This window comes from Myotis myotis, unplaced genomic scaffold, assembly GCF_014108235.1.
Source record: "Myotis myotis isolate mMyoMyo1 unplaced genomic scaffold, mMyoMyo1.p scaffold_m19_p_11, whole genome shotgun sequence".
Lineage (NCBI taxonomy): Eukaryota > Metazoa > Chordata > Mammalia > Chiroptera > Vespertilionidae > Myotis > Myotis myotis.
In genome coordinates this window covers 10,692,324-10,719,877 of record NW_023416315.1, presented here as the reverse complement: position 1 = coordinate 10,719,877, position 27,554 = coordinate 10,692,324, and the positions used below count along the sequence as shown (strand labels likewise).

Sequence of the window (27,554 nt, the reverse complement as noted above, 5' to 3'; positions counted from 1 at the left end):
AGTAAGTGGACCTGAAAAATTGAAGTAAGTGATGAGTCTTCATTACTTATTGTTTTCCTTTAAAATACACAAGAATGAATCAGATATTAGAATTACCTGGCAAGGCTTTTAAAGCAGCCATCATAAACGTGTTTCAACAAGCAATTATAAATATCCTTGAAATAAGTGAAGCACTAGGATATCTCCGCAAAGAAATAGAAGTTACTAAAAATGAAAAATTTATAACTGGGAAGTATAATAACCAAAAGAAATAATTGACTGGATGGGCTCAATAGCAGAGTGGAAATGACAAGGAAAGAACCAATGAACTTGAGAACAGATCAATAGAATTTACCCAATCTGAACTGAGAGAAAGTGACTAAAAAAAATTAATAGAGCTTCAGGGATCTGTGGGACAATAACAAAAGAGTTAATATTCATACTAAAAGTCCCAGCAGGAGAAGAAAGAATAGAAGTGAAAATTTATGCAAACAAAGAAATAATGGCTGAAAACTCTCCAAATTTGATGATGGACATAACCCTACAGATTCAAGAAGCTGAGCAAACTCCAAAAAGACAAATTAAAGAAATCCACACCAAGAGATATTATAATTAAACTTCTGAAAACTAAAGTAAAAACACACACACAGCCCTGGCTGGTTTAGATAAGTGGTTAGCAGCCGTGGGCAAACTACTGCCCGTTTGAAATGAATAAAACTAAAAAAAAAAAAAAAAGACCGTACCCTTTTATGTAATGATGTTTACTTTGAATTTATATTAGTTCACACAAACACTCCATCCATGCTTTTGTTCCGGCTCTCCGGTCCAATTTAAAAACCCATTGTGGCCCTCGAGTCAAAAAGTTTGCCCACCCCTGGGTTAGAACATCAGCCCACTGACCAAAGAGTTGCAAGTTCAATTCTTGCTCAAGGGCACATACCTTAGTTGCAGGTCCCCTTCTATCGGGGCATGTGCAGGAGGCAACCAGTTTAGATGTCACTCTCACATGATGTTTCTCTCTCCCTCTCCTCCCTCTCTTCCACTCTCTCTAGAAATCAATGGAAAAAATATCCTCGGGTGAAGATTAAACTCACACACTCACACACTCATACACACACACTTGAAAGCAGCCAGGGAAATGTGGCACATTACTTATGAAGGAGCACCAACTCAAATGACAATGCATTTCTCATTTGAATAAGAGGCCAGAAGTAAGTGGCACAGCATTTCTCAGAATCTGAAAGAAAAGAACTATCAATTGCAAATGCTGTATCTGGTGAAAATATCCCTCAAAAATGAAAGGGAAATAAAAACATTCTCTGATGAACAAAGAGAATTTGTGGCTTATAAACCTTTTCCTAAAAGAATGGCTAAAGTTTTCTAAACAGAAAGAAACAAAAGATAGATAACAAAAGAAGACTTAGAACTTCAAGAAGAATATAAGAAGGATGAAAAGGGGTACATATAGTAAATTATCCTTTCCATGAGTTTCTTAAATCATATTTGATAGGTGATATTACCAAATGATGTGCTCAATGAATGTAAATATTTAGGACAATTGTGTTTAAAACGTGGGGAGGGTAAAGGGACATACATGGAAGTAAAGTTTTTATACTTGATAAGAAGTGGTAAAAATCATGGATACCAAACACTCTGATAAATTATGTATATACTAGAGGACCAGTGCACGAATTCCTGCATGGGTGGGTTTGGGCCTGCCTGCCCTGATTGCAGCTGATCAGGGCAGGACTGGCCAGGGGGCGGGGCTATGAGCGGTTGGCTGGCTGGCCCCACCCCCAATTGGGGTAGGGGGGTGATTGAGGGCAGGGCCGGCCAGGGTGGTTGGGGAGAGGGGCCATGGGAGGTTGTCCCGTTGGCCCTGCCCAACTGGGATGGGGGGGCCCATCGGGGCATGGGCTGGCCTGGGGGAGGGACTGCAGGAGGTTGGCCAGCCGGCCCCGCCCCCAATCAGGCCGGTTGGCTGGCCACAGTGGCCATCCGGTCATTCCAGTCGTTCTGGTCTCTTGGCTTTTATATATATACTAGAGGCCCGATGCATGAAAATTCATGCAAAAGGGTCTGGCCCTCGCAGCCCCAGCTTCATCTGGAAGGACATCCGGAAGGTCATTTGGTTGTCCAATCTAATTAGCATATTATGCTTTTATTATTATAGATAGATGTTTTAATACCCAGAGCAACCATTAAGAAGAAATACAATCAGCCCTGACCGGTTTGGCTCAGTGGATAGAGCGTCGGCCTGTGGACTGAAGGGTCCCAGGTTTGATTCCGGTCAAGGGCATGTACCTTGGTTGCGGGCACATAACCAGTAAGGAGTGTGCAGGAGGCAGCTGATCGATGTTTCTCTCTCATCGATGTTTCTAACTCTCTATCCCTCCCCCTTCCTCTCTGTAAAAAATCAATTATATATATAAACTCGTGAGACCAATTTAAGAAAAAAAAAGAAGTAGTACACTCAAAATTATAGAGATGGAGAACAGATCAGTGGTTGCCAGGGGATGAATGTGGGGGACAGAGTGGCCATGACTATAAAGCAGGGGTCCTCAAACTACGACCCGCGGGCCACATGCAAATACAAATATTGTATTTGTTCCCGTTTTGTTTTTTTACTTCAAAATAAGATATGTGCAGTGTGCATAGGAATTTGTTCATAGTTTTTTTTTAAACTATAGTCCGGCCCTCCAACGGTCTGAGGGACAGTGAACTGGCCCCCTGTTTAAAAAGTTTGAGGACCCCTGCTATAAAGGGTAGCAGAGAACCTGACGATGAACTGTTCTGTATTTTAAATACAGTGGAGGTCACATGAATCTTCACACGTGACGAAAGTGCACAGAACTAAACACACACACATACAAAAACACAAATTAATGGATATAAAACTGGTGAGATAAGAATAAGTCTGTAGATTATATCAATATCAACTTACTAGTTCTGATGTACTAGGAATATGCAAGATGTTACCCTTTGGGAACTGGGTGAAGGGTATACAGAATCTCTCTGCCTGTTTTCTTACAACAGCATATGAATTTACAATTATCTCAAAATAAAAAACTTTTTTAAAAAATCTCAAGAAAAAATATAGTATATTAGAGTAAAAACAATTCTGGCTTATTTAAAATCTTGGATAAACTAAAGAGACTAAGAAATAAACCAAACCTTTTCCCTAAATCCCTTGTTAGAAGTTGAGGTGGGAAGAAAGGACATGTGGTTTCAGTCTGGGTTCCATAGCTCTGCAACCTATAAGTTCTGTAACATCAACACAAAACACTACTATGAAACATTCAGAGAATATTGTGTTTTGTTAAAAAATAATAATTGAAGTGTTTTGCTAAGTATATAAGCAATGCATATTTGTTATGGAAAATTTAGAAAACGAAAGCAGATAATGAGAATAAATAAAATAAGAATCACAAAACCCAGTAATAATATCGTCTTATGGTAATTTTTTTCTAAGCTTACATGTGGATTTTGGAGGGTGGAAAGAAGCTAGATTAGATTACGTTCTAAATCAGGAATCAGCAAATTACAGCCACAGTCAAATCCAGCCAAACGCCCATTTTAGTACAGCCTTCCAGTGGATTTTTATATGTTTATAAACCTACACAATATCCTCTTGACCTTTATAGAAAAAGCTTGCCAGCCCCTGCTCTAAATAGCATTTTTGTAAAAAGCTTTTTTCAATTAAAAAGATAATATAACTCCTTATTTCTGGATAGTTAGCCTGTTCCAAATTTTTATATTATAAACAAAGTTGTAATGAACACTATTTTCTAATTAACTATTCTAAATATGTTTATAATCATTATTTTCTAAATAAATAACTATTTTATGGTAAAACAGGAATTTTAATAAAATTATTAATGTTATATATAAATTAACTAGACAATTATCTCTTTTCCATAAAAGAAAGCAAAGTTCAAAGATTCTGAAATCGATATCTTTTCCTACTAGTTGAGTAAGTCAAACTGTAACATCACCCAAAATATCATCTTATACATCGGTAGGAATTCAAAGGAAGTTTTTTTTTAACCCTGTCCACTTATACAAAGATACATAAAGGAAGAGTCTGGCATAAAATTAGATAGAGCACAGTGAAGCTGGAGGCAGTAGTTGAACAAGAAGTTCGAAGAGCAAGGTTTAAAGTCAGATCACTGGGTTCAAATTCATTTTACCAGCCCAGTGACCATGGGCAATTTAACTAAACACTGTTTCTTCACCTTGAAAAGGAATTTTTTAAAAACCCTTCCTTATATATCACTTTTTCCTCCTTAAAATGAAATCTTTAATATAACTTAGCTCCCAGCAGCTTTTAAGGTAACTACTTTCCTTTGGATTTTATAAAATAAACTATAATTTCAATGACTCAGAAATTATACCAATGAGCACGCAATATTTATTAAAAGAATGATAAAAGAATAAATATTGCAGAACCAACAGCGGTTATTTTTTTAAATAGGTTTTTTGATGTCAAGATTCGTTTGTAAAACTTTCCATCAATTTTCCCACTGCCAACATGCTTCAGGTTACAATATTGCTCAAGATTAGAAGAAAACTTTTTGTTCCTTTTCCTGTTTGTTTTTTAAACTAATCCATTAAAATTTTTTAAAGACAACTGGCCTGTTCTTCCCCACGGCTCAACTACCTATGGCCCTACTTTACCACCCAAGCCTTGGGAAGGCTGTATTTATTAGCACTGCAGAACAAGTTCAGGATAACCTGGTTGGTTAGCCAGAAATCCCCAGGCTCCTGAATCACCACCTTACCTCAGACTCATCGGTAGATTCTTCAAGAGACACGGTTTCCTACAAAGCAAAGAAGGGGGAAATGGTCAGAGACAAAATAATAAAAAAAATATTTTCAAGGGAAGAGTTCTTATGTCCCCACCAATATCCGCCTGCCCTTTTTTGGAGGTATCTGCAAATACAATGTAAAGGACTCCCCATGGTCCAACTCTCACAGACCTCCTACTTCTTTCTCCACACCCTGCAGGACTGAGATGGTTACTCGGGGGCCTCACAAATCCACTATTCCTTCTGACCTCCCTCAAGTGGTCAGGAGGTTAACAAATTGTCATGTGAGGAAGCAGAAGGCTCTTCTCTTGCTAAAAATGCAAATCGCTCCGGCAAAGCAGCCTTACTGATCTCAGAAAGGAAGAGGAAAACTGCCATCTCAAAATATCTACAAGCCAATTTTTCTACTGGAAAGCTCTTGTGCTATTAATTATTATGCTATTCATCTGGTTGAGTCAAAGTGATTTTCTTGCTTAAACGTTTACAAAAGAATTCCTCTAGAGTGGTACCTATCAGACACTGGGCAAACAAGCTGTATAATTTATATCCACTCTTTAAACCATTAACCGGAAGACAAATTCTGCCATTTAACACAGTTTCCTTCTTGCGAGACAATGAATCTTGCTGCTCTGTGGAAAACAAAGCAAAAAGGGGAAAAATTGACTTGATCCTGCTAATCTCTCACCTGTCCACTGAAAAAGAGAATCTGCTGATGCCATGCATCCTCAAAGAGGTCAGCAAAATGAAGATTTACTTAACGTGCTTATAGATATCAACAGCAATAAAAGGCTACAACTAATACGCTGACACAGAATGTAAGCATTTCACAACAATCCATGAGATAAAGAAAGAACAAAAAAAATTGAGGCAAGGGCATAATATTGTTTTAGACATAACAATTTTTTTTCCAACAAAAAGAATGAACATTTTTTTTAAAAGTTAGATGCACATATTACTCAATGTAAATTGGATAGTGGGATAAATGCAAATCTGGTGTTTTAAAACATTTTAATTTCATTCATGGAAAATCAGTAAGAACCCGGCAGGTGGCAGGCTGCCTGGGCATCAGTCTAGTGGACAATTTAGCCTCTGCTCTCAAAAAATATCTGGCTCTGACCGGTTTGGCTCAGTGGATAGAGCCTGCGGACTGAGGGGTCCCGGGTTAGATTCCGGTCAAGGGCATGTACCTTGGTTGTGGGCACATCCCCAATAGGGGGTGTGAGGCAGCTGATCGATGTTTCTCTCTCATCGATGTTTCTAATTCTCTATCCCTCTCCCTTCCTCTCTGTAAAAAATCAATAAAATATATATATATATATTTTTTAACATATTTTATTGATTTTTTACAGAGAAGAAGGGAGAGGGATAGAAAGTCAGAAACATCGATGAGAGAGATCGATCAGCTGACTCCTGCACGCCCCCCAGTGGGGACGTGCAACCAAGGTACATGCCCCTGACCGGAATCGAACCCGGGACCCTTGAGTCCGCAGGCCAACGCTCTATCCACTGAGCCAAACCGGTTCGGCAATAAAATATATTTTTTAAAAAATATCTGTAAATGCCGAAACCGGTTTGGCTCAGTGGATAGAGCGTCAGCCTGAGGACTGAGGGGTCCTGGGTTCGATTCCGGTCAAGGGCATGTACCTGGGTTGCGGGCACATCCCCGGTGGGGGATGTGCGGGAGGCAGCTGATCGATGTTTCTCTCTCATCGATGTTTCTAACTCTCTCTATCTCCCTTCCTCTCTGTGAAAAATCAATAAAATATATTTAAAAAAAAATAAAATAAAAAAATATCTGTAAAGTGGGATGAAAGTTCCTTGTAATTAAGACTTTTATTGCAGTTACATCATTAACTATGATGAATATGAGACTCTTCTTTACATTCCAATGCAGCCTATTTAGTTTAATGTTATTCTATGTATTAGGATGTTCTTACTAATTTGGAGCTACAATCTCTCCACAGTAACTTTTTATTCTTAACACCAATAAGACCCAGGAAAAAATCCAATTATTCTACTATTATCTGACTGTTCTCCAAGAGTTAATGATACAAATCATGACTACCCTTCTAAATTATTTTTCCTCTGTGCTAACCATCCCCAGTTTCAGGTTTGAGTCCACTTGCCATCCTTACCCTTCACTCTTCTGAACAAACCCTCACTAAATATTAACAATCACTATTCTGACGTCTTTACTGGACATCTATTATATATATTCTCATAATGCTAAATGCTTTACAGGTAGCATCTGAAAATTTCCTAACTACCCCTGCAGTACGAACACTGAGGCTTAGAGGATGAACTTCCAAAGTCCCTGAGTATTACGTTGTTAGCATTAGCCGAAACAAGCTTTTGACATGTGCCAATGAACCAGACATAGGTTCCTATTTCCCAACTCTAGAACTCTGAAACAATACTGGACTACTCTTTTCAGAAAATTACATTAAACTGGAGGAATTTTTTTCTTATTTGGACTTCATTAAAGTATGCACAAGGGGGAAATCGCAAAGATCCTGTTTACATTCTTGATTTAAAAAAAGACTTAAGGCCCCACTCAGCAATTTCAATCCAAAACCAGATTACACTCTAGCTCCCCACCAGAACGCAGTCCGATCTCAGAAACCTGCGTCGTTAGGTTTAGAGGCGCTTCCTGTGACTGCCGGTATCCACCAAGAACATTTATCCAGGTCTCGCTCAGACTTCTCCTGCGCACCAGCACAAACCTCGCAAACACAGCTCTGCCTCAAAAAAATTACCTTTTTCCACAATCCTACCAAAGCAACACATGAGTGACTTTGAGAATTAGCCTGCTCTGTTATTTCTTAGCTTCATTTATTCATCAAGCCCTATGCTTAATGCTCTAGAGCAGCGGTTCTCAACCTTTGGCAGTTGAACGACCCTTTCACAGGGGTTGCCTAAGACCATCTTGCATATCAGATATTTACATTACGATTCATAACAGTAGCAGCATTACAGTTATGAAGTAGCAACGAAAATAATTTTATGGTTGGGTCACAACATAAGGAACTGTATTTAAAGGGCCAGAAGGTTGAGAACCACTGCTCTAGAGACAGGCAAGTAAGAAATGACATGAATGTCCCCAGTGAGGGATCCTAGAAACAAGGGTGAACCTGAGAATAATTATAATTTAGAAAATCAGCAGTTTTCAAAAAAATATTTTCTTTTAAATACATTTTTATTGATTTCAGAGAGGAAGGGAGAGGAGAGAATGACAGAAACATCAATGATAAGAGAGAATCATTGATTGGCTGCCTCCCGCATGACCCCTACCCGGGCATGTGCCCTAGATCAGAATCGAACCCGGGACTCTTCAGTCCACAGACTGACGCTCTATCTACTGAGCCAAACCGGCTGGGGCAATTTTCAAAAAAATTTTAAGTACACACCCTATCTTTCAAATAATCTAACTTCAAATCATGAAAATGTAAGTTATGAAACTGTGCTGTTCTCTAAGTAAAATAAGCCAGATACAAAATGACAAATATTCTAGGATTACTGTTATATGAGACAGTAAAATAGAAGTAAGCAAGGCTGGAGGAGAGAGTAATGAAGGGTACAGAGTTTCAGTGTGAGGTGATGAAAAGTTGTTGAGATGGATGCTGGTGATGACTGAACAACAATGTAAATGTACCCAATGGCACTGCACCATCCATTTAAAAATGGTTAAAGTGGTAAATATGGTATGTATATTTTACCACAATAAAAAAAAATTGTGCTGTTCTGGTTATAGCAAAAATGGTGGGCTAAAAGTTACCCAGTTACACAAATGCATAGCCAGGCAAATTCTGGGCAAAAGGCTGAAAAGCTAAACTCAATAATTGTTTCACCTTACCTTTGTTTTGCAGACCAAGCCCTTAAACTCAATCATCTACCTAAACCTAATGTTCTCCCTAGCTTGACATGACACCCCTCAAATCTATTCATCAACTGCGTCAGAATACCTTTCAAAACACACATCAGACTAGTAACTACTCTCCTCAAAGAATCCTTGGGACTCCAATTTCAGATTCCTCCGCAAGGTAGTCAAAGCCCACCCCAACCTGGCCCCAAATAGACTTATAACCTCACTTCCCACTCTGCACAAATCCAGGGCCCTCCAGCCACATTGGGTGACTTCTCACCAAGATGTCACATGCTCAGGCCTCTATGCCAGAGGTGACAAAAAGGTGGCCCCCAGATGTTCTGTTTGGCCTGGATAGTGTATTTAAGACTTCCACATAGCCCTAGCTGGTTTGGCTCAGTGGACAGAGTGTCAGCCTGCGGACTGAAGGGTCCCGGGATCGATTCTGGTCAAGGCACATGCTTGGGTTGCAGGCTTGGTCCCCAGTATGGGGCATGAAGGAGGCAGCTGATCAATAATTCTCTCTCATCATTGATGTTTCTATCTCTCTCTCCCTCTCCCTTCCCCTCTGAATCAATAAAAATATTTTTTTTTAAAAAGACTTCCACATAAAAATCTGTATTTCTGACTTCATATAAAAATCAGTCTACATGTTTACCAGAACCTACATTTCCATATAACATCAGCTGGAGCTGAGCAGCTATACCCATAAGACAGAATGCACTTAACCCATCAATACCTGTAACTCCTGATTCCCTTATATCAAGACAATCCCACCCATTTCCATTGCCACGTGCCTGCCTTGAACTTGTGAAGTTTGCACTGAGTCTTTCCTAAGTGCTTCCCTCAGCTTAGAAGGCCCTTGGCCCAATTCTACACTCATCTTAGCAGTCTTCCAACTCCCAGCATGCTCTACAGGTTCAAGGAAACCCACAAGGGTACCTCTGGGAGGTAGGTAGTCAACAAAAGAGTTCTAACTTCATGGTTTATATTTTCATGTTGCCAATTACTGCTTTGTGTTGTGTGTTTTTTGAGTTTGAAATGCACTGGCTGTTTCTAAATCCTAACCTTTCTTCCCAACCTACGTCTCACCTCTTTCACATAATTGTCTCTAGTGAGCCAAAGACACAAGGTCCAGCCTGGGCTCCTGTGGCCTTTGTTTCTTCCTATAACCCTCGGCTCACACATAACATTAACAGCCTTATCCTAAGCTATCCTTTAAAATACACGGTAGCTAAGCCCAAATGCTTTTGCCTCTTGTCTCTCACTATCCTACCCAAAGGAACAGTTCAACACCATTTACTGGTGATGATGATAAAAAATAAGCAACCGACCCCTCCTTTATATAATCCTTTTCCACTTATGAGCAATAGCAGGTGCCTTTTCTCCAGGCAGATGCTTCAATTAGCTTATGGCTACAAGAAGGGGCTTGGAGGAAGACAGCAGCAAACAAGGGTAGAGAGATTCAAATGGAACGTTAGCCACCTAGCAACCGCCCAGGAAAGGAGCTAATTGGGTTCTCTGATGACCCTTCCAAGAAAGGCTTTCAAACTACCCTCACCCCTAATCCCAAGACCTGGGAGGAGACTCAGCCCAGCTGGCCTCCGAGGCAGGAGGGTAAGGAAGGCTGCCATCCCAGGAGAGAGAAGCCAGGACCTCCCGGTTGTGAAGTCCTCAGAATTGTGAGGGTGTACACACTGTGGGTTGTGGGTGAGGAAGGGAATTTGGGAGAGAAATGGGAGGCTGGAACTTGATGAAGGCCAACTCCAAGTTCTACAGGATGAAGAAACAGAACAAAGACCAGGGCCCAGGAAATCAGACACTAAACACTCCTTCCCAGCAATGTGTGTGACACAGCAGAGCTTAATGGAAAAGACAGGGTGATAGCTCTCACTGTCTGACACAGGCACACAAAAAGGAGTCTTTTGTGTGATATGTATTTGATATCCTTGTGTCACAAAGTCTTATTTTCAAAAAGTTTTGGGGTCCCCAGGGACTAGGCTGGCTTAGTAGGTAAGATTTTAAAACATCTGGGGAGCGAGCAGTAGCAAGAAGACGCGGGTTACCAAATCTGTTCAACCCACTAGCCTTAGCTACTGCGCTCATCTCATTCAGCAAGTGAAGAAGTATCTTGACACCTGCTTCAACGTGGTGGCTTAGTGACCCAATCCCAAATCTGACTTTGCGTCAGAATCATCTAAACTCATTGGGGGATTGGCTAATACCTTTTAATACACTCTATCTTCACAGATTCTGATTCAGTGGGTATTAATAGAGCCTAAAATCACAAGCATTTCGTAACGAAAACATGAGGAGGACCAAGTTTCTAGAAGAAAAAAGGGCAACACTGAATGGGCAGCCATACATGGGGAGCTGCATGAAACCCGGAAGACCCTAATCTGCCAAGGGCTCCCTCTCCAAGGTAGCAATGTGGCTGCTGGGAGCGGCTGCTAATAGCCAGCTGGTGACATCGGCCTTCAGCCAACCAACCCCGGCAAATATGAGAGAAAAAAAACTTACAAGGCAACAAGCATGCCCAGCTAAGCTAAACTGTGACCACTCTTTAGTTACCTGACAGTAAAGAGTGGGCCGTCTAAAAATTTCTCTAACTGTACTTTCGCAACTTGTTTGGGGCTTCTTTTTTCCTTTACTTAAAAGCAAAGTTGCTTTTGTAAGTCTGTCTGGCCAACCGGTAAGAGAAGAGAGGCGCGCATACCCTAAGACAAGCCCACATTTGGATGGTAAGTCATTGTCCTCTATAAGACAACCATTTTAATCGGGCCACTTTAAAATGCTTTCTGTCATACTCACAAGAGTCCTGGAGAGTAAAATCGCCAATTTGCAGACAAGGAAACTGAGGCACTCAATTATTTACCGACTTGATTTTTATTTTACAACATGGGGCACAACCATATGGGAGTGTACAAGCTCATGAATGTGCCTCGGATAATATGTAAATGCTCTACCATAAGGATGGAATTTCCCTAATTTCTAAAACATAGACAGAGAAGTCAAAAAAGAAACTTTCCTAATTGGTTAAGCAGTAGATGGTCTGATTGATGAACTATTTCAACAGACTAGGTTCCCTGCTGTAGGAAAGATGAAAGGGTACCTGGGGAGCTGGCTGGCTGAGTAAGGAGTCTACGTAGGGAAGGTAATCTACAATACATTTAAATTAATAACTTTCAAAAGTTTCAAGTAAGATAAAATAACAATCCAAATTCTACTGGACCTTACTTACAATTTGACATTTTCAATTCAGAAGGCTATTCTCTCCTCATAAATTCATTTACACATTTTATTAAGACCTAGTACTTGTAAAGCACTAGCCCTGTGAGAGTTACAGCCATGAGTAAGCTCTAGTCCTTTATTCTTGAAGACTCAGCAATCTGTGGGAGAGACAAGATAAATACACAAACAACCAGACTTCAAGCAGAATGTTATTCATAAGTGAGGTATGGACAAATACCGAGGGGCATCTGTGATTATGAAGGTCAACTATAAATCATTTTGGTGCTAGATAAAACGGCTGTTTAGAAGATTTCCAGGCAGAAGGCAGGGTATTAGCTCTTCCTTGTATAACATATGTAGGTATTTGGGGGAACTACCTTTACCATACTCAGCATAAACAAAGATATCCCAATAATGCTTAAAAATGTTTATTCATATCCAAAAAGTGATTTTTAGTTTGAGAGTCTATGAACTGTTTTATGTTTCATTAACTCGCTCAGTATATTGCTTCTTCCTAAAATTAAAGGGGAGGGCAAGCAATCACCAAAGAATACAATGCTCAGAAACGTTAAAAGGAAAGGTTTAGTTTTGTCTTCCTTATCATGGAGGGCTGTGTGCATTTACAGTAAAAAAGCTTCCTTTGCCCTAACCTGTCATCAGTTACTTTAAAACACATCTCACTGCTTAGAGCATTCAGCAGAGAAAAATTATGTCAAGATTTTCTAAAACATTCAGAGTATCAAAACGGAACAATTAGCAAATTTACTTAACTCCACTTTTGAACCCTTTTAGCCCTCAAAAACATGTATAATAAAGGCCTTACTATCTTAGTTGAGATTTTAATGGCTTCCTACTGTAAAATGTGAAATGCACACACAAGCAGAGTGGGAAAAGTCTAACTATTTTTAATCTACAAAAGACAATCTATAGATTAAATACAGGTACAATTATTTATTAGCTTTCTTTAAAAAAATAAACAGGACAACAATTTGTGAGTGTTCACTTCTTTCTGCTATTAATCATGAGCTTTGAAATTAGATGACTGGAGATTTATTATACATACAAGTATGAGCAAGTAACTGAAGTTGCCTGGATTTCTACTGTTTACCTGGAAAATTCAATCCTTCAATATGTATTGCATATCAAGCACTACTCTATGTGTTAGGCAAACAGTAGTGAACAAATCTTTGCCATCATGGAGCTTACATTCTAATGGGGAGAATATACCGAAATGAATATAGAAACATAGAGAATATACAGAAAAAATAGACGAGCACGAAGAAAAAAAATAATGCAGAAGAGTTGCAAAGAATGATCAGGGAACACTTGGGTCGGGCCGGTATGGCACAGTGGTTGAGTGTCGACCCATAAACCAAGAGGTCACTGGTTGATTCCTGATCAGGGCAATACCTGGGTTGCTGGTTTGATCCCTGGTCAGAGGGCATATGGGAGGCAACAGATTGATGTTTCTCTCCTCTCTCTCTCTCTCTCTCTCTCTCCCCCACCCCCCCCCCCTTAAAAAAATCAATAACCATATCCTCAGGAGAGAATAAAAATGAAAAATAAAAAAGATAACACTTTGATAAAGACAAAGGGAATGAGGGAGAAAACCCTGTCGATATCTCAGGTCAAAAAAGGGTACAGCATGAACAAAGGCCCTTAGGGAGAAACATGCCATGTTTGTTGAAGGAACAGTAAGGGAGCCAGTCTAGATGATGCAAAATGATAGAAGGGAAAGAAAAACAGTGAAAAATTAGGTCAGAAAATGGGACAGCGCAATTGCGGCAAGGTCCTGTAGGGCAACTAGGCTACTACAAAGACGTTGGCTTTCCCTTAGAGTGCATTGAGAAGGACCAGAAAGTTTGGAAGTAGGAGGTGCTTGTCCTGACATACACATCAGAACATTTACCACACAGAATTCTTTTCTGAGGACCAAACGCAAATGTGAAGGGATTCTTTAAATTGAAAAGTGCTGTCAAATTCAAAGCATTCTTATTGTACCACTAACTTTATGCATGTCTTTCTCCATCAGACAGGTTGGCCAAACTCCTGCACAAAACAGTAGCAAATACTAAGAACAACAGTCTCCATTTCTGCCACGCTATATCTAAGAACATAGGAGCTTCCTTTTTTTCTTGCTTTTAAATCAAACCACCAAAAAATTATATTTCTATATGAAAGGTGAACAATATGAAAACCAATCTCAGCACCATCATCAAACCCAACAATGTGTCATGAGATGACATGTGCTTAATGAGCATTTTCCTTTGAACTGCCTACAACAGAAGAGGGAGGCTCCAGTGGTAAGTAGAGACTCTTATCAGCACTGACCACACAAACAAATTTTCTACCTTATTTCTTAATTAATGTGTACAAAGGGCAGATTCTCATTATGTAAGTAAAGTATGTTGCCAATGGTACAAATTATAAACTCCATAAGCTTCTGTTATTATGATACTAAACAGCTTATCATCAAATCCCTTCTTAGAGACAATTCTGGATACTGGTGGCCCTGTTAATTTGTGAGGAAACGCAGTGCTAGGCTTAAAAATGGCCCCGGAAATGGAAAATGAAGGTATTGCCCCAGGCTCCGGACTTTCTTTGCTCTTTTTGTCCTATTTATGTTACTCTGGCAGCCACTATTGCCTGTAATGAATACAACTGTATCGCAATCACTAATTTCTATCCTAAACTCCAGTGCCACTTTGCCATGGGTTGGCTGGACATTGCCATCGGACCTTCTGCCAGCAACAAATCCCTCCTCTCCTAACTTTATGCCCAACTTTTACTAAGCACTTTAACGTTGTGTACCAATTCATTCCAACTTAAACCACCTTCCAAAGACGGCACTATATTATCTCTATCTTATACGATCTCATCTATCTTATTTCTACCGTATATCTCTATCTTTAAAAAGCTTATATTTACAAGTTAAATAACGAGCCCAAAGTCACATAGTAAGGCAGAGAACCAGCGCAGGAGCCCAGTCATTTCTGCTCTAGAACAGATGCACGTAACCGCCACTAAACGCCACAGGGACCCGGCTGTGTGTCTAAAGGCAACAGATGCGAAATGAACACCGATTACTTTCTCCCAGCCCTCCTGCCAACCGCTCCCACGGCCCTCCTTGGAGCGGAAAGGAATGGAAACTCCAGTTTCCTAGCCTCAAAACTGGTCATCTGTCACGCCTCCCGTGGGCAGTCAGTCCCTGCCGTAGCCCAGGCTGCCTCCAAGCCACTGGGCACAGGCCACAGGGCAGAGCCGAGCGAAGAGCCAGCTGGCAAACGCTGGGGGTGTGTCGGTGGCTCTCCCAGGTGCCCTCCCAGAACCGGCATCCCACCGCGTCTCCGCTCCCGAATGGCCTTGCGCTGCCCGCCCGCCCTGCCCGGCCCTCCAGCAGCTCCGCACCTCCACGCGCCCCTTTCCAAGGCCCGGCCACTACACCTTCGTTTACCCTTTCCCTGCCCAGCAGTTGTAGCCTTTACCTGCTCCTCGGCTTCCGCCATGGTGCAGCTGGGGAGTCATGTGACATACCCGGAAATGAGAGAAAAGCCAGAGCCTGAGGCCCAGGGCCTGCTGGGAAATGTAGTTTCAGCAGCATCTGAGCCTGGACATCTTCTCTATTTGGTAAGGTTATTAGGCCTTTGTTTCTGCTTCCAACTCTCCAAGCTTAATGAAGTTATGCTTTGGAGAATATGAACATAACCGTTGTTGATGTTTTATTTTGTTTTTGCCCTTATTTTTCCGTGATAATTATAATATATAATATTTATTTGTATTTACTATGTATCAGTAAATATAAAAAACTGGATTTACAGTTTTGCATGAATTATCTCATTTAATCCTTCCAGAAATCCCTACTATTATCCCCACTTATAGAGGAGAATACCGTGCCTCAGAGGTCACACAACTAATAAGAGACAGAAATAAAATTTAAATTTGGCCTCACCTGATGCTAAAGACTTGACTACCAAGTGCCGCTTAGCCTAAAAGTGTTCTTGCAATTTTAAAAAAGCATATTAAGTGAATATAAAACAGTCTTTGCAGAGGAGAACCAAAGAATAGTTTATACGCCAAAAATATTTATTTGGATTCTACTGCTTGTTGCTTTAAGTTGACATTTTCTTCTGAGGGCTCTTCTGGAATCTGGACATTGACATTAAAAATCTCTGTTGTTCAAATTATTTATTAAACTTGTATTGAGTATATTCCATAGATAAATATTTGAAATGAAATAAAAATTTATCCTTGGTAAAATCTGTAAAACCACTGTATTTCTTACAACTTTTAGAATGAATGATTCCCTCTCCATGTTTCCAGGCATTTTAAATTCACCTTCCTGATCCTCAGGAATTTGTAGTATCTTATCCAAAGACAGGGATTTTATTCTTTCCCACTCATCTCCAGCCGCAGATAACTAAAAGAGGGCATCACATATGGCAGCTTGTGGTGTGTGCCCAGCACCCTTTTGGACTCTCTGTCCTTATTGACTCTGACCTACTAAGAAGTCATGGACTTAGTATTCTGTGCCTCCCAGGTCTCTAGCTGCAGGGTGACTTCATCTGAGACACTTGTTTTCTCCCCTGGGCCTTAAAAGCCTTAGCTCCATCCTCTTCCTCCAAGACTTGCTGGGATCCCTCTTCCAGTTTGCTCATCACTAAGTCACAAGAGAATAATGAAAGACCAACCCCAAAGCATTTAGATATCCATAGCCAAGCACCCAATGCAGTAAGACCTTTTCTCACAAAGCAGCACAGGACCAAATAGTGCCCATGATGGGCTTCAAGTCCCACAAGGATTCTCTTACACAGACTAAAGAGGCTGTGGAAACCCTCAGTCAAGTGTCCACAGGAAAAATAAGAAAATACCCTAGTCCCTCTACTTTTCTGACTTTCCTCACAAAGTGCAATTTTCCTTTATGAGATAGGCCTAGCCATACACGTTAGTGGGTCTGATTGAAGAGGTACTCAAAGTTCACTGCAGCTTCTCCCCTGCTCACACAACCTCAGAGACTCTGGATCCCCCAAGTTTGTTCCCAGTTCAGTGTTCTGTTTTGACGGTAATAAGTATGATGAGCACTGAATCTATTACAACAGTGGTTCTCAACCTTAGCTGCACATTAGAATCACCTGGGAATCTTTTTAAAATCCTGATTTCTGGGCCTCATCCTCCAGAAATTCTGTTTATTTATTACTAGTGTTGTGGCCTCACCCCATAACAAAGAAACAGAATTTCCGGAGGATGAGGCCCAGAAATCAGGATTTTAAAAGGATTCCCAGGTGATTCTGATGTGCAGACAAGGTTGAGAACCACTGTATTACAATGTCCTTTGGGACGGACTAGAAAGGTGAAGAGACACATATGAAAGATGACTTAGAGGAAGAAACCCACTAGAGGCAAGCAGGTTCATGCTGGGCCCATGAGCAAGATGAAATTCACATATGACCTCCAAGACCCAAGTTTCCTCAAGTGAAATGAGAGTTTGGGTCTCCCTTATTTAGGTGGTCCTCTAGCCCCCTACTACTCAAAGTGTGATCCACAGGCCAACAGCATCAATATGACCTAGGAGCTTGTCTGAAATTAAGAGCGTAGGGCCTCTCCATAGACCTACTGAACCAGAAACTCGATTTCAATAATATCCTCAGGTGATATTTACATTAAAATTTGAGAAATGTTGGACTTAACAGTCTTTCCTTCTCTGGAAAATTACCTGTTTCTTTCTTGTACATCATCAATTCACCTTTCTCACCTTCAATCTATGGAGGTGGGGGTAAGAGTCAACCTCTCATTCACAGTATATAGGACCTAATATTGTGAAGAGACTTCAAACCACACCTAAAACAATTTGAAATTGTGCTTGCTTGAGCAGCACATATACTAAGAATTTAAAATTAAAAACACATTACCTTTACATTAACACCTCAAAAATTAAATACTTAGCTATAACACTAACAAAATATGTACAAGATTTATATGGGGAAAACTACACAACTCTGATGAATGAAATTAAAGAACAACTAAATATACCATGTTCTTGAATAGGAAGATTCAATATTGTCAACAGGTCAGTTCTTCCCAATGGGGTCTACAAACTCCATGCAATTCCAATAAAAATCCCAGAAAAGCCGAAACTGGTTTGGCTCAGTGGATAGAGCGTCGGCCTGCAGACCGAAAGGTCCCGGGTTCGATTCCGGTCAAGGGCATGTACCTGGGTTGCGGGCACATCCCCAGTGGGGGATGTGCAGGAGGCAGCTGATCAATGTTTCTCTCTCATCAATGTTTCTAACTATCTATCTCTCTCCCTTCCTCTCTGTAAAAAATCAATAAAATATATTTTTTTAAAAATCCCAGAAAATTATTATATGGATATCAACAAAATAATTCTAAAGTTTTATAGAGAAGCAAAATATCCAACACAATATTGAATAGCCAGAATTGTCCACACAGTATTAAAGGACAAGAGCAAAGCTGTTGGGTTGATGTTACTCAACTCCAAGATTTACTATAAAATTATGGCAATCAAGACATGGGTATTGGTGAAAGATCAGACAAACAGATCAATGGAATCAAATTAGACATGATCCACAAAGAAGTCATTGTTAAGCTGAATTTCATTAAAATTAAAAACCTCAGCTCTGTGAAAGACAATGTCAGGAGAATTAGAAGACAAGCCAGAGACTGGCAGAAAATATTTGCAAATGGCACATTTGATAAAGAATTTACCCAAAATATACAAAGAACTCATAAGAAAACATAGAACTTGATTAAAAATTGGGCCAAAAACACAACACCATTGACATTAGCACCTCAACAAACATCTAGCTAAACAGACATCTAACTAAAGTAGACATAGATGGCAAATAAGCATATGAAAAAGATTCTCCACATCATAAATTATCAGGGAAATGCAAGTTAAAACAACCATGAGATACCACTACTCACTGATTAGAATGTCCAAAATCTGGAACACTGGCAACAGCAAATGCTGGTTAGGATATAGAGCAATAAGAACCCTCATTTATTGCCAGTGGGGGTGCAAAATGGTACTTTGGGATTATTTTTCCATATTATTTTTCTCATATGAATATACAGGAGACTATCTATGTGTGAGTTTTAAATATAATTTAGATTATACTCTACAGTTCTATAGAACTTTTTTTTTTTACTTGTTAACATATAAAAAATGTAATTTCACACAAGTAAAATATATAGAGAGCTACATAATTGTCTGTGCTCTTATAGTCTTCTACCAAATTGAATTATAATTTATGCACCCAATCCCCCACTTTTGAATATTACTTTCAGTATTTTGTTATTATAAACCACATGTGGTGAACATTGTGTCTGTGCACACTTGTACAATTTATAAATACTTCCTTAGAAAAATGTGCAGAAATAGAATGGATTGGTCAGTGGACCTTTGAAGTTGTTATAAGAAGAGTTCTGTGGAAATAGCAAGAATATACTAATGTGCTCATTTTGAATACTGTAGTAAATCTTTTATTCATCCTTCAGATTCCTATTATATGTCTTACTAACAAATATTTCAAAGGCCATCTGTTTGAGTTTTCCCCAGACATAGACTGCTTATGTGCAATCCATTTACTGAACTTCTTTCATATTTTTGACAGGAAAGCACAAAACTAATTTTTTAACTTAAAGCATGAATTCAATCTGTTCTGAATCCAGGTGTTTAGCTGTGCCAAGAAAATGTATTATTTTATAGAGAATCTTTCATTTTCAATCAAAATTTTGAAACAAAATACTTAAACACATCCTGCCATTGGATCCAAATATCATTTGTGAAACAAGGTCCATTTTTCAGCAAGAATCCAATTTCAAGGTATGTTTGTGGAACAAGAGCCTTTCTCTTCCATATATATGAGTCCTTCAAACACAAAGACACAAACATTGAAAAAGAAGAAGAGGAGAAAAGAGGAGGAGGAGGAAGGGTTGGCTACACTACATGAAAGCAATGGCAGTTCTCAATTGTCTTCCAAAGTTTAACATAACCAGTATGTTAATTAATTGAAACCTAATGTTTACTTTTTGTATAAACAGTAATGTACATGTTTTTTAGCCAGAAAACTATTTAATCCACAGTACTATTGAATCTATACATGTTAGGAAAGAGAAAACGTAACTGTTGTAGTTCCAGTAATTACATAAAGTAAAAACATCAAGATGTTGGTTTAATGGTTTTGTAGTTTTCATGAAGAAAACTACACTTAATCATCACAAGGTTTTGTTTTTTACTTGATTGTGTTTCTGCTGGACTTCAGTCATTTATGGAAATGTGACAACCGAGGGGCTTAATCACCATTTATGGCAGTCACCATCTAGGGTCCTTTGATTGTTGCTTTAACTATGACAGGGAAAGCCTTATCCCTTAAAAAGAGAGCATATTAAGAAGACTACAAGGGGGGTGGGTGGTAAGAAATCAACTGAAGGACTTGTATGCATGCGTATAAGCATAACCAATGGACACAAGACACTGGGTGGGGGGTAGGGGAGGCGGGGGGAAGGTCAAGGGGGGTGGAAAAAAGGAGACATATGTAATACTCTTTGTAATACTTTAAGCAATAAAACAAAATTTTAAATAAATAAAATAAAAAATTCCCAGCCTAAAAAAAAAGACTACAAGAAAGAAGGAAGTTCACAAAATGAATGCATGAGATGACATGTACTAAAAGCCAGACCTGAATCTTTAGGTCATCCTTGTTAGGTTGCCACGTGATGTTTCTAACTGGTTTGATAGCTCATGGGGAAATATAGCTGCCCAGTCCCCACCATACTTATGTAGCTGTGCAAGAACTAAAGCCTGACATCTCTAGATGGTATAAAACCAATTTCTTCTTTGATATATAAATGCCTGGAAAGTTTTGGAGGAACCCCTCTGTTCTCCTGCCAAACTCCTTCCAAGCCCATCTGGAATGCTCTTCCTTTCACGCCTTTCCCCCACTATGATTCTTATAGATCCTACTCTTCAAGCTGGGATTTTTCTGGCCTTGCTGTTTTCACAAGCCAGCTCTTACTCCATCTCATTCTAGAGACACTGCTCCCCCCAACCCCTTCTCTTCATTGTGCTTCAGTGCCTGTCAGTGGTGCAGGTGAGTGGGAAGGTCTTTCAGATAAGATTGCCATGGAGAAGAAAACCATGCCCTACCATCAGTTGATGTGGACGGTGGACCGCTCTCTGCCAAGGCTGACCAAGGTTTTTTCCATCCGAGGTGTATTTGTTGCAGTTGAGAAGGCCTAATGCTGTTGAAAAACCTGTTTTTAATATTTATGATATGTTGTGGCAGATATTTATTCCATTGTTTGTCTAGCACCCTTTCCTAGGATATGTCTTCCTACTACCTCATGCTTCTGGCCACCACCCACATAGTGCCTTATGAAGTTCTTCTACTTACTGGATACAGTATGTTGATCTTCATTCCTTCTCTGGGATTTTTGGAATTAAGACTGAGAGAGGGCAAACTATCCCTGATTCTGTAAGATATCCCAGAAACTTTTTGTTGTTGTTGAAACAAGTTCAAATTAGTTTTCTGATGTTTACAGTTTGTTTGTTTTTTTTTAAAAAGCCCCTTTTTTTTTCATTTCCATTCCCACTCCCTTTACTTACCCCCTTTCTCTCTGGCTATCACCACAATGTTGTCTGTGTCTATGTGTTATATATATGATTTTTGGCTAATCCCTTCATCTTCTTTCATCCAGTCCTTCAACCCCCTCCTCTCTGACAGCTGTCAGTGTGGGGGCAATGGGCACATGATGTTTTATTGAGTTGTACACTTGAAACCTCTATGGTTTTGAGAACCAATGCCACCCCAATAAAGTCAATTTAAAAAAAGTAAACAAATTTTTTTAAAAAGCCCTAATTCATTTAACTGATATATGCACACACACACACACACACACACACACACACACACACACACACACAAATTGGCTTTCTCCTCCAAGCTATCTTTATGTCATATCTTCCCTGCCCTTGGCTTTGGCAAGTGGGCTTTGGTAACCAGGGTAATGGTCTTCATTCCCATCTCAAGGGGATTAAGGAAAGGTATCTGAGACTAGAGACAGGGCTGGATGGACGCCCTGCTCTTTGGATGAGTCTACTATTGGCCATCTCTCCTTGACATGTCCCCTCACTGGCCTGCGGGATTTTGCCACCCTTCTGATAGCAGCTAAATTTCAGCCAGCAACTGATTTTACCATGCCTTCTTTGCTGGGTTTCAGATAAGCAATCACAGATTAGCTGGATATCAGACCAGGAGCCGGTTTGAAAGGCAATTTCAAGTTCAGGAGAAACTACAATACTGAGCTCTTCAAAGATACTCTTATCTGGTTCAGGGACCAGGTCAGTAGAGTACTAGCCTTGGGTTCCCATTCCTGGTTGACCTGGAGGTGGGATGACTATGAAGGAAAGAGTGTTCAAGGAAGTCCTGAGGCCAACCAGGCAGCCAGCCAAAAACCTACATGCAACGGCCTCGGCAGTATTCTCATTTGAGTTCAACGTGATACATAGACACTTATTTGTCATGTGGCTGAAAGAGAAGTTTCCTGCTTGTTGGTAGAAAGGAATAAAGCACTGGACAACCAAGACTTATGCATGACTTTTTGCGTTACAACCCTTCCTAAATAAGGTACAGTTTATTCTCAGAGATTGAATTTCTACCTTCTTTGAGTTCTCATCTTATAATACTTGGAAATCTTTCCTTTTCCACGAGCAAACTGAAATGAATTATAGGTTTTTCTTTTTCTAATGATCTAAAATGTTGCTAAGTTTGCACTTTGGCCCACAATTTGTAAATGTTATCTGAGATGCTTCTTGTATGCTAAACCTCAGGATTGAAGAAAATAGCCTTTAATATTGATAGTCTTTGAAGACCTGGTGTAATTTCAGTGTAATTTCATACCTGGGAAAGGGCTCACTGCTAACAGTTATATACTATGCTCCAAGTGCCGCATAGCTGCAAAATGACTGGAGGATCAATGCTTTTAATGCATCTATAAACCCAGAGTCATTTCATTCTATAATAATGGCTCTTTTCTGTGTTTGCTTGTCCTGCATTCCATGAATTGGACTAGCCTAGTTGAAACTCTTAGAAATCATGCCAGAGTGACTCCCAGATCCACTGGTCATGCAAGATCTGTGCTACCTTGTAGATAACAGGTATTTCAACCAAAAAGTCCTCTCCTATTGTAACAGGGTGTGAATTCCTGAAGGGTAAAGGTTGTTGGCTATTCACTTGACACAACCCCCACTTAATGTTGTCAGGTAGCTCTTCTTCACTCCATGTGTAAGATACTGACATTTATAATTTAACAGGTCTTTGAATAACATCGTTTCATTCAACATCATTTTGTCATAATATTGAGGATATGTCTTAGAAACTTAATTCTTGTTTACATCAATTATCCTATGGTAAAATTGTTTTTAAGTTATTTCGCTTAAAGTTTCACAACCTATAAACAGTGAGGACTCACTGTACACTAAGTCTGGTTGATATGTAGTTAATATTGTGAGAGTAAAGTGTGCTTAAATACTTTCTCTCATGGTTTATTGCAAGAAGGTTTCTGGGAGAATTTTTATTCAGCCTATTCAAAGAATTATATGGGGCAGCAGCTTGTCCCAGAGCTCCCCTAAACTTGTTCTGAGCCATTGTTACTGGATTCTTTCATTGATGAAATGTGTCTAAGATCCCTATTCACTCAGAAATATTATCAATATATTATTACTATGTCATTTTCTTTAATGATTGTTCAAAGGCAAGGCTACTATTATTCATTTACACAGATGATATTCATTCATTTAACAATTAGTACGTAGTAAGGGTAGACACATCAACCCCCAAATTAAGGGACAGTTTTACATAAAAGTACTTAACTGTTAACCAATGTTAATTAAGCCCAGTGCCAGGCACTGATAATATAATACAAATATGACTAATACAAGATTCCCTACCCTCACAGTGTGGGGGAGTGGGTGGGTGCAGGAATGGGGGTTGGCCTGGGTGGCTTCCCAAGGCTTCTTCTATTCTATCAACATGTACATTTTTTTAAATTATTATTTTTAGTAAAAAACTACCCTGCATTGTCACAAACGTCATTGTAGTTTAGCCACAAACATTCAACCTGTGTGGCTCAATGAAGGCGTTTTCCTATAATATTTCCTGAGGAGTAAAATTTGGCATTAACTGCACTTTAAGAAACCCAGAGTAAACGATGCACCAAAGAGCCTCCGATAGATCAGGTCCCCGACCTTTATTGATAAATTCTGATGGAAGTGCCTGGCGCCTAATCACAGCCTTGCCAGTGGGATGGATCTCCCAGGAAAATTTCCACTCCAGGGCTGTATCAATTCTCTCCGCTTCGTAGAAACAGCCTGTCCTTCCTATTTCCTCTCTTTCTCCCCAAACTCCTTCAATAATTGACGAAACCCCAGAGCCCGGAGGCCCCAGCGCTCACCCGTGGGCAGCCCTTGGCTAAGAAGCCACCGCGTAGCTGGGTCCGATGTCAGAATCTTGATCGGTGCAGGTCGGCTCCCCGCCATTCAGTGGTGCTTGAAAGAAACTGCTCAAGTGCCTGGCTTTGTGGTGAGTTGTGCTCTTTTCCTCCCTCTCCTCTTCTCAGTAAACCTTTCTAAGGAAATACATTTGGAGCTAAGAGCCTCTCCCAGGGTGGAGAGTGTATCTGTAGGTTTCAGGGAATTAAAGCCAAGCCCCGTCCCCAGGGTCAAGTGGAGGCAAACAGATCTGTCCTGGAGGAGGAGGCTGTCGCTATTAAGGGAGAGAACCACCTTCCTAATCCATGAGGGAGAGGAATTTTCCAGAAATGGGAGACCTACGGTTTTTGAAAAGATTATGTGACATTCAAAAGACACACATTTTAAGTAGAGCACTCTAATTGGGCGACTGCGTTACAGAGGAAGTTAATACCTGAACTTATCAGGTATGAAGAACAGGCAAAGCATTTCCCCAAACAATAGCTTTTCTACATTCTTTTCATTCTGTAGACTCAGACAAAGCATCTGGATAGATCATAAGCCTTTTATGAACCCATGACCCAGATTTAGAAAAGCTATACTCACTGCATGCAGACCTTTCATAATAGCACTGCTCACCCCTCACGTCCCCCCTCCTCCCCCCGACTTTCAGCCCCAAATGAAATAATGAAATCAGGCACTGCATGCACTAGGAATTATAACCAAAGTTTAACATAATCCTGTTACATTTTGGCAATAAATGAACTAGTTAGATGTCACACTAGTTGGAACATATTCCTGATTGTCAAGGACTAGATATTGAACTTAAGTGCCATTGTAGATTTATATTTGCTTTATAGCAACAGTAAAATGGGTGCCTCTCTTTAAGGCAACAAAATTATCCTTATTCATGCTCTCCACGTATATCACTGCAACTTCATCACATTACAATGCTCCACGGCTGTCACTGGAGAGAGAATTTTCAGGTGAGAAGGACTGGCTGCCTCCCTTGACAGAGGTCAGTTTTCCACACCAATGTAGACAGTTTTCAAGCATTTCTTAGAATCCAGGCCAAAGGAAGTGATGACTGGAGACAGGAAAGGTTTACCTCTGGCCACTGACTCCGTTTCCAATTTTTAATTTCTTCTCCTGTATATTTTTTTCCTCTATGCCTGACACCTAAAAAGTTTCCTCCTCTCATATCTCTGAACTGTAGGGAAGTAGTCTTACTTTATCCTCGTGGGATATCATATTAGAACCCAATATTGAAATATCAGAGTAAGAAATAGTCTGTGGGTTTTTTCCTTACATGATCACCTACAAATAGAATCATAATGCTTTACACAAATGTATTTTGTTCATATATAGGTGCTTCTTAAATTCTCTCAAGATTCTGGTGAGTTAATCATGATCATGTTTCCCTCCTCATACTATTTCACTACCTCCCCTTTAACTTCAAGGTAATGTCTCAGCCCTTTAGAATGACATTTAGGGCCATTCAAGGAATAGAATCCTATATAATAAAGAGGTGATATGCAAATTGACCATCACACACTCACACAAGATGGCCACCCCCATGTGGGTACAAGATGGCTGCCCCCACGTGGTCAAAGATGGCCACCACAAGATGGCCAGCAGGGGAAGGCAGTTGGGGGCAACCAGGCCTGCAGGGGAGGGAAGTTGGGAGTGACCAGGCCAACAGGGGAGGGTAGTTGGGGGCAATTGGGCTGGCAGGGGAGCAGGTAGGCATTAATCAGGCTGGCAGGGGAGTGATTAGGAGGTGATCAGGCTGGCAGGCAGAAGTGGTTAGGGGAAAGCAGGCAGGCAGGCAGGTGAGTGGTTGGGAGCCAACAGTCCCAGATTGTGAGGGGGATATCCGACTGCCAGTTTAGGCTAGATCCCTGGATGTCAGAATGCCCTCGAGGGGTCCCAGATTGGAGAGGGTGCAGGCTGGGCTGAGGGACATCCCCCCTCCCCCCAGTGCACGAATTTCATGCACCAGGCCTCTAGTGAAAAATAAAAGAAGGAAGTTGAACAGCATTACAATGTTCTGCTTGTGGCAATTCACTCTAAATCGTGCTCCTCCAGTGCGTGATTGTATTCCAAATCTGTCCCTGTCATTTTCCATTCATGTGACTTTGAGTAAACAATCCAATGTTTCTACTAGTATATAAGGAAACAGAGTTTCAGAAATATTAACTAGTTTCCCTGGATGGAAAAATGGCAGATATGGGATTGAGACCAAGTCTGATTTCAGAGCTGAGCTTCTCTGAGTTCCTGTGAGTCAATCACTGACATTCACAGTGACTGGGACATAGCAGAAGCTCAATACAAGCTCACTGTTATTATTTTAAGTCTCTCTCCCACATGGCAAGGAGAGCTAATTCCTCTAGTAATTGTCATCTAATGTATCTTGAATTAATGGTCAAATTAATGACTTCCATATCTCAAATTAGGAAATTGAAACTTAGGGAGATTAAATGGCCTGCATGGTTATAGGGATAGAAACTGGCAAAGGCAGGATTAGAACACAAGTCTTTTAATTTTTAGTCTAGTGTTCTTGCCATGCCGCTCACTGATCATATATTTAAAATTTATAATTAGGGAAAGATATCATTGAGAATAAAAAAATGAATATTTAAACTTTCCAACAGAAGAGGTTACTTGGAGAAAAATTCATCTTATTCCTCTACTGGCAGGATTAATAAAGTATTTATTGTCTTAAAAGTAATCCATTATTGTACTTTTAAAACAGAATTTTAAAGTAAAATCTATCTTTCTCTGTAGATGAGTAAAACCAGATTTTAGCAGGTAGACTTGAAGGGGCTGGAAGCATATTTATGATAAATAGAAAGGAAATCTATTTCTACTGACTCAATCCTTAGGACATCAGAATGGAAGCATATATGTGCTTATGCATTATTCTCCTAACCATTTCCCCCCTTCAATGCCCATCTTACTTGAAAATATGGAAGGAGAATAAAAATGAAAACATGGAAGGGGGGAAACCTAGAATTTACAATAGATTTCTTAGCCCTTGACTTGCATAAAATAGAGGAAAAGTACAACTTAAAATGTCAGATGTGGCCTTAGCCAAACAAATATATGTGTTAGGTTTGCTCCCCTACTATTCCTTTCAGAAACGCATCTAACACTAGAAGTGAATATAGCTTTAAGTTTAAAAAAA

The 27,554-nt window shown here is 40.0% G+C and overlaps 1 protein-coding gene across 2 annotated transcripts in view; it reads right to left on the bottom strand.

Annotated features, from left to right (window-relative positions):
• VPS41 (VPS41 subunit of HOPS complex) overlaps positions 1-15,420 on the bottom strand; it is a 135,558-nt gene extending 120,138 nt beyond the window's left edge. For both annotated transcript variants that reach the window (XM_036327450.1, XM_036327451.1), the window contains exons 1-2: positions 15,366-15,420; positions 4,761-4,799 (exon numbers count right to left, since the gene is read on the bottom strand). In XM_036327450.1, the coding sequence (XP_036183343.1) occupies positions 4,761-4,799; positions 15,366-15,386 (60 nt within the window). In that variant the 5' untranslated portion in view covers positions 15,387-15,420. The remainder of the gene's footprint in view (positions 1-4,760; positions 4,800-15,365) is intronic.
• Between the last annotated feature and the right edge of the window lie 12,134 nt (positions 15,421-27,554).